This window comes from Octodon degus, unplaced genomic scaffold, assembly GCF_000260255.1.
Source record: "Octodon degus isolate 3935 unplaced genomic scaffold, OctDeg1.0 scaffold00005, whole genome shotgun sequence".
Taxonomy (NCBI): Eukaryota; Metazoa; Chordata; class Mammalia; order Rodentia; family Octodontidae; genus Octodon; species Octodon degus.
In genome coordinates, this window is record NW_004524581.1 from 28170972 (window position 1) to 28186733 (window position 15762).

The 15762-nt window shown below is 57.3% G+C and overlaps 1 protein-coding gene across 1 annotated transcript in view; it reads left to right on the forward strand.

Moving 5' to 3' along the window:
- The window catches only part of Glp1r (glucagon like peptide 1 receptor), a 38681-nt gene that overhangs the window by 2282 nt on the left and 20637 nt on the right, over positions 1 to 15762 (forward strand). The window contains exons 3-7 of the mRNA XM_012515676.2: positions 6 to 66; positions 6431 to 6527; positions 7163 to 7270; positions 13849 to 13967; positions 14286 to 14392. Coding sequence (XP_012371130.1) covers positions 6 to 66; positions 6431 to 6527; positions 7163 to 7270; positions 13849 to 13967; positions 14286 to 14392 — 492 coding nt within the window. The remainder of the gene's footprint in view (positions 1 to 5; positions 67 to 6430; positions 6528 to 7162; positions 7271 to 13848; positions 13968 to 14285; positions 14393 to 15762) is intronic.

The window sequence follows — 15762 nt, forward strand, 5'->3', positions numbered from 1 at the left end:
CCCAGCCCGCTGCGCCTGGCGCTCCTGCTGCTCGGGGCGGTGGGCAGGGCCGGACCCCGCCCCCAGGTGAGCCGGGGACCCGCGGGGACCGGGAGGGAGCGCCGCGGGCGCGGGATCCTGGCCCGGCCCGGACTTGAGCGCAACTCCGCCACCGCGGGCGAGGACACCGCGGGCCTGGGCACCGAGGGGCACCACAGAGTTGGTGGCCCAGGTGGATGGCGCGGGGGCGGCTCCCCGCCCGGGCCAGGCCCCACTTCCCACCGCCAGGACCCCTCTGTTGGGCGCCAGCTGCCCGGGGCGCCCCGCGCCGACTTCGCTGCGTCTCTCGCTGCCCTTCCCCAAACCACTTTCCCAACTCCAGGGCTTCTAAAAGCCATGCCAGTCGCCCTGTCACAGCCCGGACCAAGGACCCCTGACCTGCGATTTCCCCCCAGCCGGGCTCCATCCTCCAAACGCCGCCGCTGAGAGGCCAGGAGCGCTGGGAGAGCCCCGGGTGGAGCCCCGGCCTCCCTGCCACCCCCTAGGTGCAGCCTTTGACTCATCGCCCCAGGGACCCTGCAGTGGCAGCTTGTTGTCCTTCCTCTGTGACCTCCCAGATGGAACTTGAGTGCCACCTCCTCCCCCATGCCCTGCAGCAGACATGCGGGAAGCTGAGCCGAGGCTCTGTGCGGAAGCGGCCAGGACCCCCTCAAGCACCCTGCCCACCCATCCTGGGGCCCCTAGTTGACAGCCCATGCCAGACCCCCTCTTGGGACGGCCTGATCTCCTTGATAACACCAGAGAGCAGGTGGCAGGTGGCGCCTTGCAGTGCTCCTCTCTGGCTTTCCCTAGCTTTCCTCCCCACCCCCATGCCCAGGTTCCTGGCCTGAGGAAGGTGGTCAGCTGCTCTGGGACAGCCTCCCTGCCACCCGCTAGGTGCAGCCTTTGACTCATCGCCCCAGGGACCCTGCAGTGGCAAAGATGCTGGGACATGCTTGGGCAGAGCAGAGGACAGGCTCAGGCATCCGTGTTACATTGGGGAACACTTTTCCCACCACTTCCGGCTCTTACCCCCAGACTGAAAGAACTAAGAATTGGAGAGATGAGCCTGCATAGGCTCATAATGTGCCCTAGAACGATTAACAGGCCAGGGTGGAGGCAAACGCCACGCACTGCATGAGAACCAGCAGTGGCAGATGTGCCCCTCAGCTAAGGTGCCTGTACCTTTTCAGCCCCCAAATCCTTTCCCAGACTCATCCCTTCTCTTTCCTGGTTCCCCAGTGCCAGCAACTGTCCCTGGTCCCTGGTGACACCCTCCTCCATCCTACGTCCCCTTTCTCGTGACCCCAGCCAGGCCTGGGCTTTCCTGGTGAACTTGAGTTCTGTATGGAACCATGACTGCAGACTCACTCCCAAGCGCTGCTGCTGCAGGCCCATCACAGAGCAGAGAGACCTGAGACTGCACTGCGGGCTGCTTGTCTTCTCCCCTGGACCTCTGGTCCCAGAGGCGTCAGGCTCCTTGAACCTGCCCTTTCCTCTGGTCTCCTTCCTTCCTCAGTCCCAGGCCACAAGAGCACCAGGGTGGCAGAGAAGGACAGGAGGTGCCGGGCACTGAGTGGAGAGCGTGGAGCTTTGGGGTAGCGGTGCTCTTGCTGTGGAGCACCCGCACCCCAGCCTCTGCAGGGACGTGACAGTGGCTTTGAGTTAGACTGCAGTAATTGTGACAAAACCTCACACATGCAGATCCAGCACTCAAAAAAAGAATTCTGCATTTTATTTTCAATGAGGCCAACAGGAATAGAGTTACTTCTGTCAATTTGGGGGAACAAAAGCTCAGGTAGAGAGTTCTCTGTATGAGGTGGACCAGCAGTAGAAGAAAAGATAACGTGTGTGGGGCTGGGCTGGGCCCATGACCTCCCCTCTGGAGTCTGGGGAGGCCTGAAACTGCTTCCCTGCAGGACGGGGAATGGTCACATTGACTTCTAAAAAAGGTGACCTGGGCCACTCTGTCCTTGTTCCTGGGATGGAACACTACCCTGCTTGCTCCTGAGACCCCAGCACTACCCAGGAAGGAGCTGGCCTCCTAAGGAAACAGGCAGCAGGTAGGCTTTGTCACCCAGAGTTAAAGCCAGACAGACCTGAGTTCAAATATCTGCTATTTCCTGGCGATCTTCGGTCAGGCGCTTGACCACCCTGAGCCTCAGTTTCCTCGTCTGCAAATAGGACTTTATCAAGTGATGTCTCAGAGAGCACCGAGGTGCTAGCGCCTGAAATGGCAGCTCTAGTCACCTGGGGGAGGCACTGCTTGTCCTCGGGGACCAGGAACTGCTGAATAGCGTGCCGGACAAGTCAGGGGCTGTGCCTTGGTTAGTGGGGACTTCATGCTGAGCTGAGCTCGCTCTGGACACAGTCCCAGCTTCGAGACCAGGCAGGAGCACCCAAAAAACCACATCCTGCCCTTGAATGCCTTGTGCTGAGGAAATACAGGTCCTTGCTCTGCTGCAGCTGCCCCTAGAAATTGCTGTGTGCGAGCGACAGACCTGCGACAGAGACAGACAGATGGGGGAGAAGGGTGCGAGCTGTGTGAGCCCCTGTTTCTCCATATGTTTGTACGTGACATTGCCCGGATGGGAGTTGCTCTGTGTGCAACAACATCTCACTGTGAAGTTGTGTGTCCAGCAGCGGTGTGTGTGTGTGTGTGTGTGTGTGTGTGTGTGCCTATGTGAGAGACGGTGTCTATGGAAACATCTGAGTGTGTGTGTGTGTGTGTGTGTGTGTGTGTGTGTGTGTGTGTGTGTGATCCTGGAGAGTGAACGGATGTCTGCTGGTCTGTGTCCGTGTCAGAGAGAGATGGTATGCCCGTCACAATGTATGTGTGGGTCAAGTGGGTCAAGTCAAGGCTTTGGATTGTATACATGTTTGTTGGGAGCACCATGTGTGTGCCTGGCAGTGTGTGTGTGACTGCATGAAGAGGCTCTGGGTCAAGGTCTCACCCTTGGAAATGTCTTTAAGCACGTGTGACAGTGTAAGGTCCCTGCACCTGTGAGGAAGTGTGTATAGTCGACCTTCCCCTGTCCATAGCGGGGTCCCTACAGCCCATAGCAAGAAAAAGTAGGGGAAAGAGCGACCTTGTAGCTGCACTGCAGCGCATAGAGGCAGAGGAAGGATTGGGGATCCAGGAGGTGGTAGGGAGGCGGTCCTGGGAGGAGACCTGGGAGTCCAAGGGGCTGGACCGAGCTGGGGGCCTCTGGAAATGTGTATTCCGAGCCCCCTTTGCTCCTTCTGAGAGGCCGTCTCTTCCTGTCTTCTCCTTCCTTGGTGCCCAAAGAGACCAAGGTCTCCTTCCTCTTTACCCCAGTGGTTTCCAGAAAAGGAAAGAATCTGGTAGTGGTATTCACACTGACAAATCAAAAGCCCTTTTCCCGTTGGGGCCAGGTCTTGGAGAGGGAGTGCCTTCCGGTGGTGGAGAGCCCACTGCTTCGCGAGCTTCCTCTCCCTCCCTCCTTCCACCACTGCCGGCTGTGCAAAGCTTGGCGAGTCACCTCCTCATCCACTGTGTCCGAGAAGAGTACCATGCCCACTGACCAGGAAACTGAGCCCCCAAGGATCGAATGTGCCCCCATTAATGGGCAGAGGTGGGACAGAAACAAAGCCCTGTGACTCTCTGTCCGTGTCCCTCTCTGCAGGCCACACCTCAGACTCCTGAATCAGAGGGGTGACCCTCCTTGTTGCCACCTGGAACCCGTGCAGCGTCCCTGCTTGCCTTCTTTCCAGAGCCATCCCAGGAGCCTGAAAGGCCCCGTTCTAAAAGCTGCCGGCTTTCCCTCAGTCTGGGGCCGTGTCTGGGCCTGGCAAGGACACCGAGACAGACACCCCTGCTCCTTTCAGGCTGGGGGCCCCGTGCCTCCCCCTACTTCCCTTTGCCGCCAGCTGGAGTTGCCGCTGGAGGCCGCCACAGATTCAGCAGGATGCTCAGTCCTGGGCCATGGAAATGTATCAGGTTCTTCCTTCTACAGAAGTAAAGGGGGAAGAGATGGGGCCCCAAAGTCAGGAAGGCAGGCCTCCTGTTCCTTCTACCCTGCCCTGTCCCCTAAGAATCAGAGACCTTAAGAGCTGCCTGCCGGGGAACCTGGTCCTGAGGGCCGGCGCCTGTTGTTCCCATCCTCAGTGGGTAAGCTCAAGCTGGACGTTAACTTGCAGACCGGCACGCTTGCCTCATCTACGGGGAGTCCCAGGACCACGCCCGGATCTGAGCTCAAAGCTGGAGCTCTTCACCCACCACCACGCCACCTGGACGCCCAGGCGGCCTCCAGCCTCTCTTCTCTCGCCCCGCCTCGGCCCAGATCCAGCTGTCCCTCCGTTCTCCTCCTGTCCCCACGTGGCCGTGTTCTGTGCCTACCTGCTCCTGCCACTTCCCAAGGCTCTGCTTCTCAGCTACCCCGTTTCCCGGCAGGGCAAGCATTTGCGCCTGGACACCCAGCAGCCTCAGTTCAGCTCTGCACCCGCCCCACTGCTGCAGCCCAGAACCCGGCTCCTCGGGGGTCCTAGAGGGCAGAGATCCAGGCGGTTCTGCTGCCGGCCTGCGTGCAGACCGAGGTTTGGGGCTGAGGCTGAGAGTGATCATTCCTAGGGCCAGTCCTGTTGTGAGGCAGCCTCCCCTCCCACCCAGGGGGCCCTGGCCTCATCCTCCGGAAGCCCCAGGCCCCCTGCAGGTTCCTTCCTCACCGCTCAGAGTTGGCGACCTCTGAAGTTCCCTGGACTTCGGGGGCCAGGCTGACCTTGGAGGTGCCAACCCTGGGCGTGGAGCTCCCGGGCCTCCTGCCTCCCTCCTGCCCAGCCACACCTGCTGCCCGTTCCCAGCTGTGGCCTTGCCTCCTGCCAGTTTTCCTACTGAAAACAAACACACGGAGGGGCTCTCTGCCCACCTCTGCCTGCTCACCACCAGCAGCTGCACTTGAGGGGAGGGAAGAGACCTCTCTCAGGTGGCAGCGGGGAGAAGAGAGAGGAAGGAGCCCGCAGAGACGCATGTGCCAGGACTCTAGTGTACACTGCGCCACCCCCTCAGCTGGAGCCATGACCATGACGTGGCCTCGGGTTGGCATAACTGATTTCTTTTCCTCCCTCTCCCCCAAATACAACACACATGTTGAACTTTGCGCTTGGAAGAGGGTCCTCCAGGCAGACTCCCGCATCTCACTCATTTCAAGGGTGCTGCGGGGCACAGAGCAAGTCCCCCCCCCCGCCCCCACATTCTGGAGCTTCCTAGGTGGCTAAGGACAGCTGCCTCATAAACCCTGCCTCACCCCAGGCCCAGGCAGGCTTCCTCGGAAACCAGGTCCTGTGTGTGCTTTGGGCCTTTGCGAGTTAGGAGCGCGAGCTTCGGAAAAGAGTCTGATTTAATTTCTGTGCACGTGTACGTGTTTATGATTTCAAAAAGTAAATTTTTGTTTTAAATTATGTATGCACCCTAAATTGTATACAAGGGGCTCTCTGGTCATTTCGGCAACAGCAGCCTCTGCATGAGGAATGTTTAAGGTCATTTGGGAAAATAAAAAAAATCTACATCCTTGAGACGTCACCAAAGGCAGCGTGCAGAAATTAGCAGAAGGGACCTCTCGGTGGAGGGGTATGGGGGGCTGTGCACTCGGCAGCCAGTTCTGGACCTTCTGGAAATCCCTGCCCATGCAGACGTAAGGTCAGTGTTCTGGAACCTTCCTGACCTCTTCCTCCCTGTCCTTGGGACTCCTGCTCCTGGTTTTGTAGGCGCTGGCTGAATCCTGAGTCTGTGTCGTGTTAGAGGGAAGCCTAGGGGTTCCGTTGCTCACCTACCCGTGTTTGCATTTGCAGCAGGGGTGCTAAGGGTGGACATCCCAGCTCTGTCTGCTGCACCAGATGCCACCACAAGTCACCAGTCACCTCTGCTTCCCGAGGTGCTGAGTGCCCTTCATGGAGTCCCTCTCCCACTCTGCCCTCTTTCTAGAAGGAATTCTAGAAAGGTTGAAAGTGCAAGCAGCCCCCAGTGGGCTGACTGGGCAGCGGGAGGAGAAGCGCTCCAGGAAGTGACCAAGCCCTGGCCCTCAGGCATTCTCTTCCTCAGCCAGGGCTGATGACACTACTATGAATGTGTCACACACTCCTGGCTTCCCCTTCGTCCCCTAACCCCCTAAAAACATCCATTCTGTAGCAAGTTCCTGGGCTCCTATGACCCATTAAGTTGCGCACAGTCCCTGGGAGAGGTGAGGCCAGAGGCTGCGCCTGGATCCCCAGTGTGACAGCCACTTGTTCCCTCCCCTTTCAGAGGTGACATTGGTCTTACTGAGCACTGGTCCAGTAAGGTCTGGGCTCTGAGGCCTCCTGGAGCTCAAGCAGTCCAGAGCATTGGGGGTGACAGGACAGGAGAAAAGCTGGCTGGACCCATAAGCCCCACTTCTGCTCCCCTCCCTCCACCCAGGGTGCGACTGTGTCCCTGTCGGAGACAGTGCAGAAATGGCGAGAATACCGACGCCAGTGCCAGCGCAACCTGACCGAGGCTCCGCCTCTGGCCACAGGTGAGTCCAGGCAGGGCCCAGCCATCTCTCAAAAGGCTTCAGTGGCCCCCGAGGGCATGGTTGGCATCAGTTTCCAGTCTGGGACACCACACCTGGCCTGTGCCTCAATCCCTGGGCCAAGCTGTCCCCTCACCTGAACGTCTTCCGCCCACTTTCGTCCCGGCCCAAATCCTCTCAGTCCAGCCCACGCACTTCCTTCCCAAGGACTCTGGGGTCTTGGGCCCCTCCCCACTTGCCTTGTCAGCCTGGGGAGGGGGGTGCTATTTGTCCCTCCTACCCCCAGCAGGAGCCTATCAGAACAGGGACCCGGCCTTTCCACCTTGTGTCTTCCTCAGCCCACCCCAACCTGGGCACGGACTGATGGCCCAGCAGATCCAAGAATACATATTAGCGGGGTATGGTGGCGCACACCTATAATCCCAGCACTCTGGGAGCTCAAAGCAGGAGGAATAAAAGTTTGAGCCCAGCCTGGGCAGCTTAGCAGGAGATATTGATGCCTTGCAGAGAAGGAAAGTGTTTGGCATACAGTAAGCCCTTGTCAGGGCAGTGGGGTACAGCTCCACGGAGCGGAGGGCAGGTGGAGAGGGAAGGAGAAACGCCAGGCAGGCGCTCAAGGACTCTTCCCTGGCCCACAGGCCTGTTCTGCAACCGGACCTTTGATGACTACGCCTGCTGGCCAGATGGCCCACCGGGCTCCTTTGTGAACGTCAGCTGCCCCTGGTACCTGCCCTGGGCCAGCAGTGGTGAGTCTGCCACCTTCCCTGTGTCCTAGAGGCTGAGGTCTGGTGGGAGACACTGCTTCCTTGCTCCGAGACGCCACTGTGGCCACTCCAGACAGTCTTTAGGTCTCCTAGCTGGCGGCCTGCCTCACCTGGGGCACGGGGTATTTGGAAGTGTTAGGGTGGGGTGGGGTCTCACTTAACACAGGAAGGTGACTCCCTCTGACCTAGCAGCTGGGGGAGGAGCCGGGTGGGGCCAGTGGGGACGCACAGGGGTGTCCTCGGTCTGGGGTATGTGTGTGATTCGTGTGTCTAGGTAGCCCTTCCTGTCTGCTTCCTGACTCTCTAAGGGCTCGTGGGGAGCCATGGTCAGGTGTCGGTGGCATGGCCCCTGCACTGGGAAAGGTAACAGGTAGGTGGGAAAGGAACAGAGGTCTACGGAGGCTGCAGGGGACCCGTGGCTCGAGGGGTGACTAATATGCCCCCACCCTGCCTCTGTCGCAGCCTCCTGTGCTGAGGCTGGGGTTGGAGATAATGGAGTCAGGAAGCTTTGCCACGAGGTGCCGGGCCTCCACAAGGGGAGAAAGGTGCTTCCTATCACAGAATGTGTCAAGAGCATTTCTTGACACAGTCCTGTCCTAAGGGCAGGGATACCTTACTCTTTAAATTACTCCGAGCCTCTGGTTCTTGTCCAGATGAGGAAACTGAGGATCTGGGGGGTTAAGTTGCTAGTTCCAAATGAGGTGTAAATAGCAGCCCTGGATTCGACCCCGGCTTTGTCCTCACCTCAGAGGGCCTGACCCCAAGCAGAACCAGGCCCACGGACCGCAGTGAGAATGTCAGGCTGGGTGAGGCCAGGGGTCTTTCTAGGGGAGGTGGTCCCCCAGGGCTGACAGGGGTTTGACCCGTCCTCACTCCCTCTGGCAGAGGTGAGGTCCACAGGCCGGCTAGGGTGCAAGAGTGGCCCTTCTCTCCACTGTGCATGCGCACCTCATCCGGTCTTCTTATCTACCCTCTGAGGCAAGTAATCCCACAGCCCTCCCATTTCCAGATGAGGAAACCGAGGCACAGAGATGCTAAGTGGCTTGCTAAACTCACAGAACTAGTGAGTGGCAGGCCCAGGAATCTGGTTTCAAGTCACTGTGCTTCATTGCTATACTTCATTCCTGGGGGAGAGGGTAGGGGACAATGCCTGTGTGTGTGGCTGTGTCCTGGGGACAGGGGAGTGGCCTGGGTGACCTCTGCTGGCTGCCACACACCTGCTAGTGGCTCCTCCAAGCGTGGCTGGCCTGCCCGGCTGTGTGAGCAAGAGACCTTTGCAGCCCTCTCTGTGTCCCTGGGGAGCTGGGACTGCGCTGTAAGGTGGGGAGGTTGTAGTTCCATGAGAGAAGATAACTGTCCACGCTTCCCTCCTACCCTGCGTGCCTCCACCCTCCATCATGTGCACACACCTGCCCTGCCTCTCACAGACTAGGGACCGCCACCTGGCCAGCCTCCGCTGGGCCTCTAGACCCCAGGGAGCCAGACAGGGGACAGGGCCCATCACTCAGCGCTAAGCGCCCCCAGCTCTGCCTGCTGCTTGCGGCTCCATCCATCACCTTTAATTTTATTTGAGCAGGAAATAGGTCCTGGTGGTGCCCGTTTATGAGCGAACACGGTTTTATTGCTTTCTCCATGAAGATAACGGCCTCTGCGCAGGCCCCCTGCCAGCTTCTCCTCCTCCCCCTCTCCAGGCTAATTTACTCCTTTTCCTGACACTCGGAATCACTGAGCCTTCCTCCTCTCTCCCTGAGTTAGGGACCTCAGAGACATCCAGGGGCTCCCAAGGAATAATCGCCATCTCCGACCTGGTCCCCCCTTGGCAGAGGCTATGGGGCACTAGGGACTCTGTGGCCCATCCATGCCATGTGGAAGCAGGTGGGGGGCAGTTCTGGGGCTTTCTGGGGCTGAGCCAGGGTCCCTAAAGGAGGCCACAATGCCAGAAAGTGTTAGCAGCCCCAGGCCTGAGAAGTCACCCCAGGACCGTGGCCACAGAGAGATTGAGTCCACTGCTGGAACCTCTGCATCTGGCAGGGAGGCAACAGGGAGAAATGGCTCAGCCTGGGTCTTCAACCTGAGTACTGCCCACTGCCCCAAACCAGCAAAGGACAGGAACCCGAGAGACGCTGTCCCCAGGGTCTGCCTTCTGGGGTGCAGAGCTAGGCGAAAGAGTGGCTGTTCTGAGAAGGAATCAAATTCAAAACATTTGCCAGAGTCCTGAGCTGAGTCTCCACTAGGAGCTGGGGTGCCCTCAGACCCTGGCATCAGGAGTGGAGGTGCTGAAGGAGGTCAGCGTCATAGTGGGCCTGAGGCGTGACCTTGGAAAGGCTACCAGGAGTGGGTGACATCAGGGTCAGGCCTGGAAGAACAGGCAGCTGCAGAAGGGAGGAGGAGGGCTGTCCATGGAGGGAGGGAGGGGTGATGTCCAGGTGGAACCTTGGACCCGGGGCCAGGACTCAGGCCTTGGAGCTACACACTGTCTCAGGGAGGCCAGCAGCACCCTGAAATTCTGAGCCCTGGAACTGTGAGGACCAGGGTGTTGCAGAGAAGTGGGAGGAGCAGGTGAGTGGCAGGAGCATGGGGTCCCAGGAAGCACCCAGGGACACCAGCCTGGGCAGGGAGGGTAGGGGCCTTCCGAGGGCCCTTTGGGTGCCCCAGGGGACACCACAGCCTCATTTACTCACTGACAGCTGAGCTACTTGTTACAAATCACTCCAGCCTCATTAGCTGCCCCTCTCCTGATTTCTACCTGTTTGTTAGCTTAGTTCTAATTATATGAGAGCCATAAAAAGCTTTTAAAATAGCCTATAATTCACAATTTGGAAACTCCGACAGGTGCCTCCCCTGACTAATATTGAACCCGGGAGTGCTTATGGCAGCCCAGGGTTGCCAAGGGGAGACTGAGGCCTGAGCTGGGCCCCAAGGAGCTCCCGCTGGAGTGACATCCTTGGCAGCAGCTCTGGCCACAGTAAAAGGGGGTGGGGGTGCAGGGCCTCCACCACGGCTGGGTTTTGAAAGCCTCCTGTGCCCCAGGCTTTATCTCTTGGGGAAGAGTCCCCTTTTACAGATGAGGAAACTGAGACCTGGGACACAGAGTAAGCCATGCAGGGGCCCACGGCTAGTTGAAGGCAGAGGCAGGATCCAAACTTGAGTCCCCACTGTTCCTTTTAGATGCTGATGCTGTGTCCTACCCTTCACTTTGAGCTGGGTGGGTGCCTTCACTGCCAGTCTGCCTTTGTCCCTTCCTGCCACTGCAGTAGGACCGGGTGCACACTCCAAGTCTTAGTGCTGCTATCTGTACAGTGGTGCCCGGCAGGTCCCACTGCCACCTCCGTTGCCACGGTGTGGCAGCTAATGGATTCATGAACAGCTCTCCACAGCCCTGAGTGCCCGCGTCCACGCGGAAGGACGGCTATTAGCTTGATTACGGACGCCGAGGCAGTTTCCGGGAGGGGAAGTGTTTAATTGGGGGTTTTATTTCCAGCACCAGGGGCTGACTTAATGAAATATCCCCAGGCCTCCTGGCATGTGGCTGCCCAGTGCCACCTCTTATTGACAAGTGGAGCCAAGCCCCTGACTGTGATTGGCCAGCTCCTCCTAACCCAGATAAAGCTGCTCTGATAAACAGGGCTGTGCCCGGATCCAGGCCACCTCTGGCCAAGATGGGCGCCTGGGGACCATGGGCTCCTCCGGGCACCAGCCCTGGCTGGTTCAGACGTACCCGCGCGGGCTGCCTGAGCTTCTCGGGGGCATGGCAGTCCCTTGGCTCTGTGCCAGGAATACGCACATCTGTACCCACCTCCCCAGCTGGCTCTGAGCAGAGGGCCCAGGCTGGTGCCAGCTGCTAAGGGCCACACAGGCAAGGGGACCTGCTGGGATGCGGTGCCTGGTGGGAAATCCAAGCCCTGAGGAAAGGCAGAGGAGAAATGACACATGGTCACTGTTTATTTAGCACCAAGTCCGGCTGCTAAATTGGCCTCTGGAGGTGAAAGGTAGGGTTGGGATCGTCACTGTGCTGTTTCCTAGCTGGCTGATCTTGAACAAATTGCATCGCATCTTAGGGTTTCTACTTTTTCATCTGTAAAATGGGGTTAACGGCACCAAGTTCATAACATGTTATGATGTGCAAACCACAGATATAGTGACAGTGCAGCCTACAGAGCAGGTATGTGTGCAACCCAGAGCGAGAGGCCCCGCAATCGCAGCGTGCCTGTCTCATGCCAGGCCGAGTGCCAGCTGTGGGAAGCCACAGTGCTGTGGGCCCACGGCTCGCGTGCCAGAGGCTCCGCGGCTGTGCTGTCTCCCCTCCCCGGGGCCCCCAGCCCCTCTGCCTTCTCCTGCCTTCCTGCCACCAGCTGGGCTGTCAGGCCAGGCTCTGACAGCAGTTTCATTCCCCACGGAGTCAGCCCAAGTCTCCATATCTGCAATCAAAGCCTGATTTTGCTGCCCATCAGAGGACTTGACTTGCCCCCAGGAGAGAATGTCAAGCTCCATGCAGTGAGGCCTGCAGCTTGCTACAGTCAGACGTGTGTCAGCCCCTCTTCTCTGCCTTCCTGCGGGCCTGGCTTGTTAGTGACTCCAGGGTGCCGTTCCCCACCGAGAGTTCCGCCACCATTAGGTTTTTAGGTTTTGGTCTCTCTTCCAGAAGAAGTCTTAAAAGGAGGGTTTGTCCAGAGGAAGTAATGCTGCAAGCTGGTTGGCCTGCTGTGTGCCCGGATTACTCCTTTCTTTTGGAGGCGGACCTTGCTCAGGGCTTGTTCCTGAAAGGAGGGACAGGGAGGGAGGAGAGAAAGAGTTAGGAGGCTTCCTGCGTGGGGTGACTGGGGTGACGGGGAGGACAAGGCCCCGCTAGTGCACCACAGGCCCTAAGGTAAAGGTCGCCCTGCCGCCTGACCGGGGCTCAGGGCCTGTTACTGAGAGCCACTGCCCCAGAAGGGTGCTCTGCCCATGACAGGGGCTGCCGGAGCTCCCCAACGTGTACTCAGCCATGAGCCTCTTCTCACTGCTAATTCCCCCATCTGGACACTGGGCAGCCACGGCTACCCAGGGCCTCTGCTGGCCCCATCCTCCTTTCCTATCACAGTCCAGGAAGCTAATCTTTAAATTCCTTTTCATCTTTTTGAATTTAAAATCATTTTAAAATGTGTTCTGGGCCTCCGCTTTCCCTCCTTGACTCTGCTAGGCCAACCCCACCTCCCCTCATGCTTTTGTCCCCTGTGCCCTGGCCTTGATGCCCAACTTATGTTCTAGAAAGCACTGTCCCAGCCTCACAGGAACCCAGGGCCCAAAGCCACCCATCTCCCTGGGCAGGCAAGAGGGAGGGACACTGCCACAGCTGCTGGGCATTCAGGTGGGATGACAGTGGTCACAGGTGATGTCCCGCGGCCAGCTCTTCTAGGGCTATGTTTGTGCAACTCCTTTCTGAAGACTTTTTTGGTTTTTCTGCAAGAGTCTTGGTTCCGTTTTCAGAGGCCCAGAAGCACTGCTGGATGACTTCCCTCTCTCAGGCTAGGAGGTCTCCAAGGGCAGTTTCTACCTTCAGTGTGTGACTAGGAGTTACTTGGAGGTAGAAACTTGGTTTTCCTCCTTAAGGTGAGAATTTCTAAGGGCAAGGACTATATCTACCCCCATGAGACTGTGTGTTCCTTTCAGAACAGATAGTCTTTGAGAGGAAATCTGTCTCCTTATCAAATGGGGACTCCCCTCAGACAGGGCTATGTCCCCTTCCAGTGAGGGCTTCCTGAGGTCAAAACTACACTTTCCTCAGACCAGAGTTTCTGTCAGCAGTGGCTTTTCTCCCTCCAGACTGAGCTTCCAAGGACAATACCATGTCTCTCTCAGACCGAGACTCCCTGAAGATGGGGCTGTCTCCCCTCAGATGGGTTCTCTGTGGATGAGGGTCCCTGAGGACCCTGCCATGTCCTCTTCAGCGTGGAAAGCACTGAGGATGGGGCTGTTTCTCCTCACACTGGGGCTCCCCGTGGATGGGGTTCCCTGAGGACACTACCACATCTCTGTCAGGCTGAGGTTCCCCAAGGATAGGTCTGTATCTCTCCTCAGACCAGGTTCCCCAGGTTGAAGCTAACTCACCCCCTTTCTCTCAGCTCTGCAGTACCAGATCTCTTGTTAAGGTCCATTCACCCCCAAGGAGTGCAAGAGGAAGATGGGTGCTGAGTCCGGAACACCAAGATTCATACAGAGGGGCTATGGGTCTGCCAGAGTTATTCTGCCCACTCCAGCCATGTCAGTAGTGCAGTGTGAAGCTGGATCTGGACTAAACTGACCTCATCTTAGAGATGTGGGTTCATCCAGCTGCAGCCCCAAAGAATCAAGAGGGAGAGCCGAGTGACAATCCCCTGTCCATACCTGGGCCATCCTGGTTGTGTGTGTGTGTGTGTGCGCGCGTGCGCGCGTGTGCATGCATGTAGAGAGATCGAGCATGTCACTAAGTGTCACTTCTGGGAGAGGAAGGGGGACCATGAGACTGTAGAGGGACAGGGGCTCCAGCATGGGGCCGACTGCATATCCTGGGCCATGGCTCAGCCACGCATCTTCCCACCCAGTGCTTCAGGGCCATGTGTACCGGTTCTGCACCCCAGAGGGCCTCTGGCTGCACCAGGGCAACTCCAGCCTGCCCTGGAGGGACCTGTCCGAGTGTGAGGAGTCCAAGCGTGGGAAGAAAGTGAGTAGAGTGGGAACTGAGGGCGGCGGGGTCTTTGTGCTATGGGCTGGCTGTGGGGGTCTCATCCAGCCCCTGCCTCTTGATTCGCACTCTATGCTGTCTGGACATGGTGCATGTTCACTGCTCTGGCCTTAAACTGGACCCCAAAAGTCCTAGGACCATCTCCAGACATCCTTACCTTTCTTGGGTCTAGAATCCCCAGCTCCATCTGCCTTGGGGCCCCACCCTGGTCCCTGGACCCAGGAAAGAAGAATGTGGGGAAGAGAGGGCTGTGGTTGGGGGGTGCCATGCACACACTGTGTCCCTGTATGCACACAGAGCTCCCCAGAGGAGCAGCTCCTGTCCCTCTACGTCATCTACACAGTGGGCTACGCGCTGTCCTTCTCCGCCCTGGTCATCGCCTCTGCCATCCTCCTCAGCTTCAGGTAAGGCAGTCTGCAGCCAGCAGGGGGCTGCTTCCCACTCACTGTACAGGAAGAGGAGGGAGCCCCAAGCCAACATGACGGCGTGGCAGGTCCTTCTTTCCAAAACCCAGGAGGGAGGTGGAAGACAGGACATAGTGCTATGTACCAGGGGACTCTGCTGTGTGCCCAGGGGCACAGGTACTGTAAAAATGAGCCCCCTCCCTAGCCTGCTTCACCAATGGGTGGAAACTTGGGGGCCTCTTCAGTGAGTAGATGTGACTTAGGGAACTTCAGTATGAATTTAGAAAAGATTCAGCGATTAGGGATTCTGCTCTCTTTGGAACTTGATAACCTCAGTGGAAAAGTTCTTCCTGAGGTCAATTCCAGATGAGACACTTCTTCTGGAGTTGGAGCTGGGGTGCAGCTGCCTCCTCCCCTTTCTGGGCTGCACTGAGAGAGTGGGTACTGAGGCAGGAAGAGTTCTGAGGGCAGGGACCTTGGACACCAAGTAGCAGGACCAGTGGCATCCTTCTTCTTGTCTTCAGGAACCCAGCACAGTACTGGCCATATAGTCAGTGCTCAATAAGTGGATTTGTTGGATGAATAATCTCTTTTATTATGAATTAGTTCAGGGTTCAGAAAGGACAAAGCATTGTCCTTCCCTGGTGACCCTGTCCAATCAGGTCTCTTTCCCTGCCCACCCCCACCAGAGCTAAACGCCTGCATTTACCTCTTGTAATTCCTACTCATTTCCCTAACCTTTTATCATATCTGTGAGTGTCTGTAAAAATAGACAGCATGGTTTTGTGTACTTCTAACAGCATGTTTTATGCACACATCTGCAGTTTTTTGTGGCCCAACATGACATTGAGATGCATTCCCATTGATCCAGGTAGTTCTGTTTCATTAGCTTTAGCTGTCGTTTCCCATTGCATCGTTGTAACACCGTTTATTTGTCTGTAGTCATTTGCATGGATCTTTGAAGTGTTTCCATTTGTTCTGAGTGACAAGCGCCGATCCAGTGGTCACCTTGTGACACTGGTGACCAGCGAACGCCACCTGCTTTGCCAATAGACTGGGTGTGTTGCTCTCCACAGGAAGCGTGCCTGTGTGCCCTCTCCCGCAGCAAGAGCGGGCTCTTGGCTGAACAGTCTTATCAAGATTTCACACCTTCAGCTGTTAAGTGTTGCTAACGTGAAGTGTGAGAATTACTCTGGATTACTAGAGATAAGAAACGTATTCCGTGTTTTATGCTATGAATTACTTGATCATCTCCTTTGCTTATTTTTTAATTGGTAATGATTCCAGAACTATATTGAGTAGGAGTGGTGATAGAGGACATCCTTGTCTTGTACCAGATCTAAGAGTAAAAGATTTCAGTTTTTCCCCAT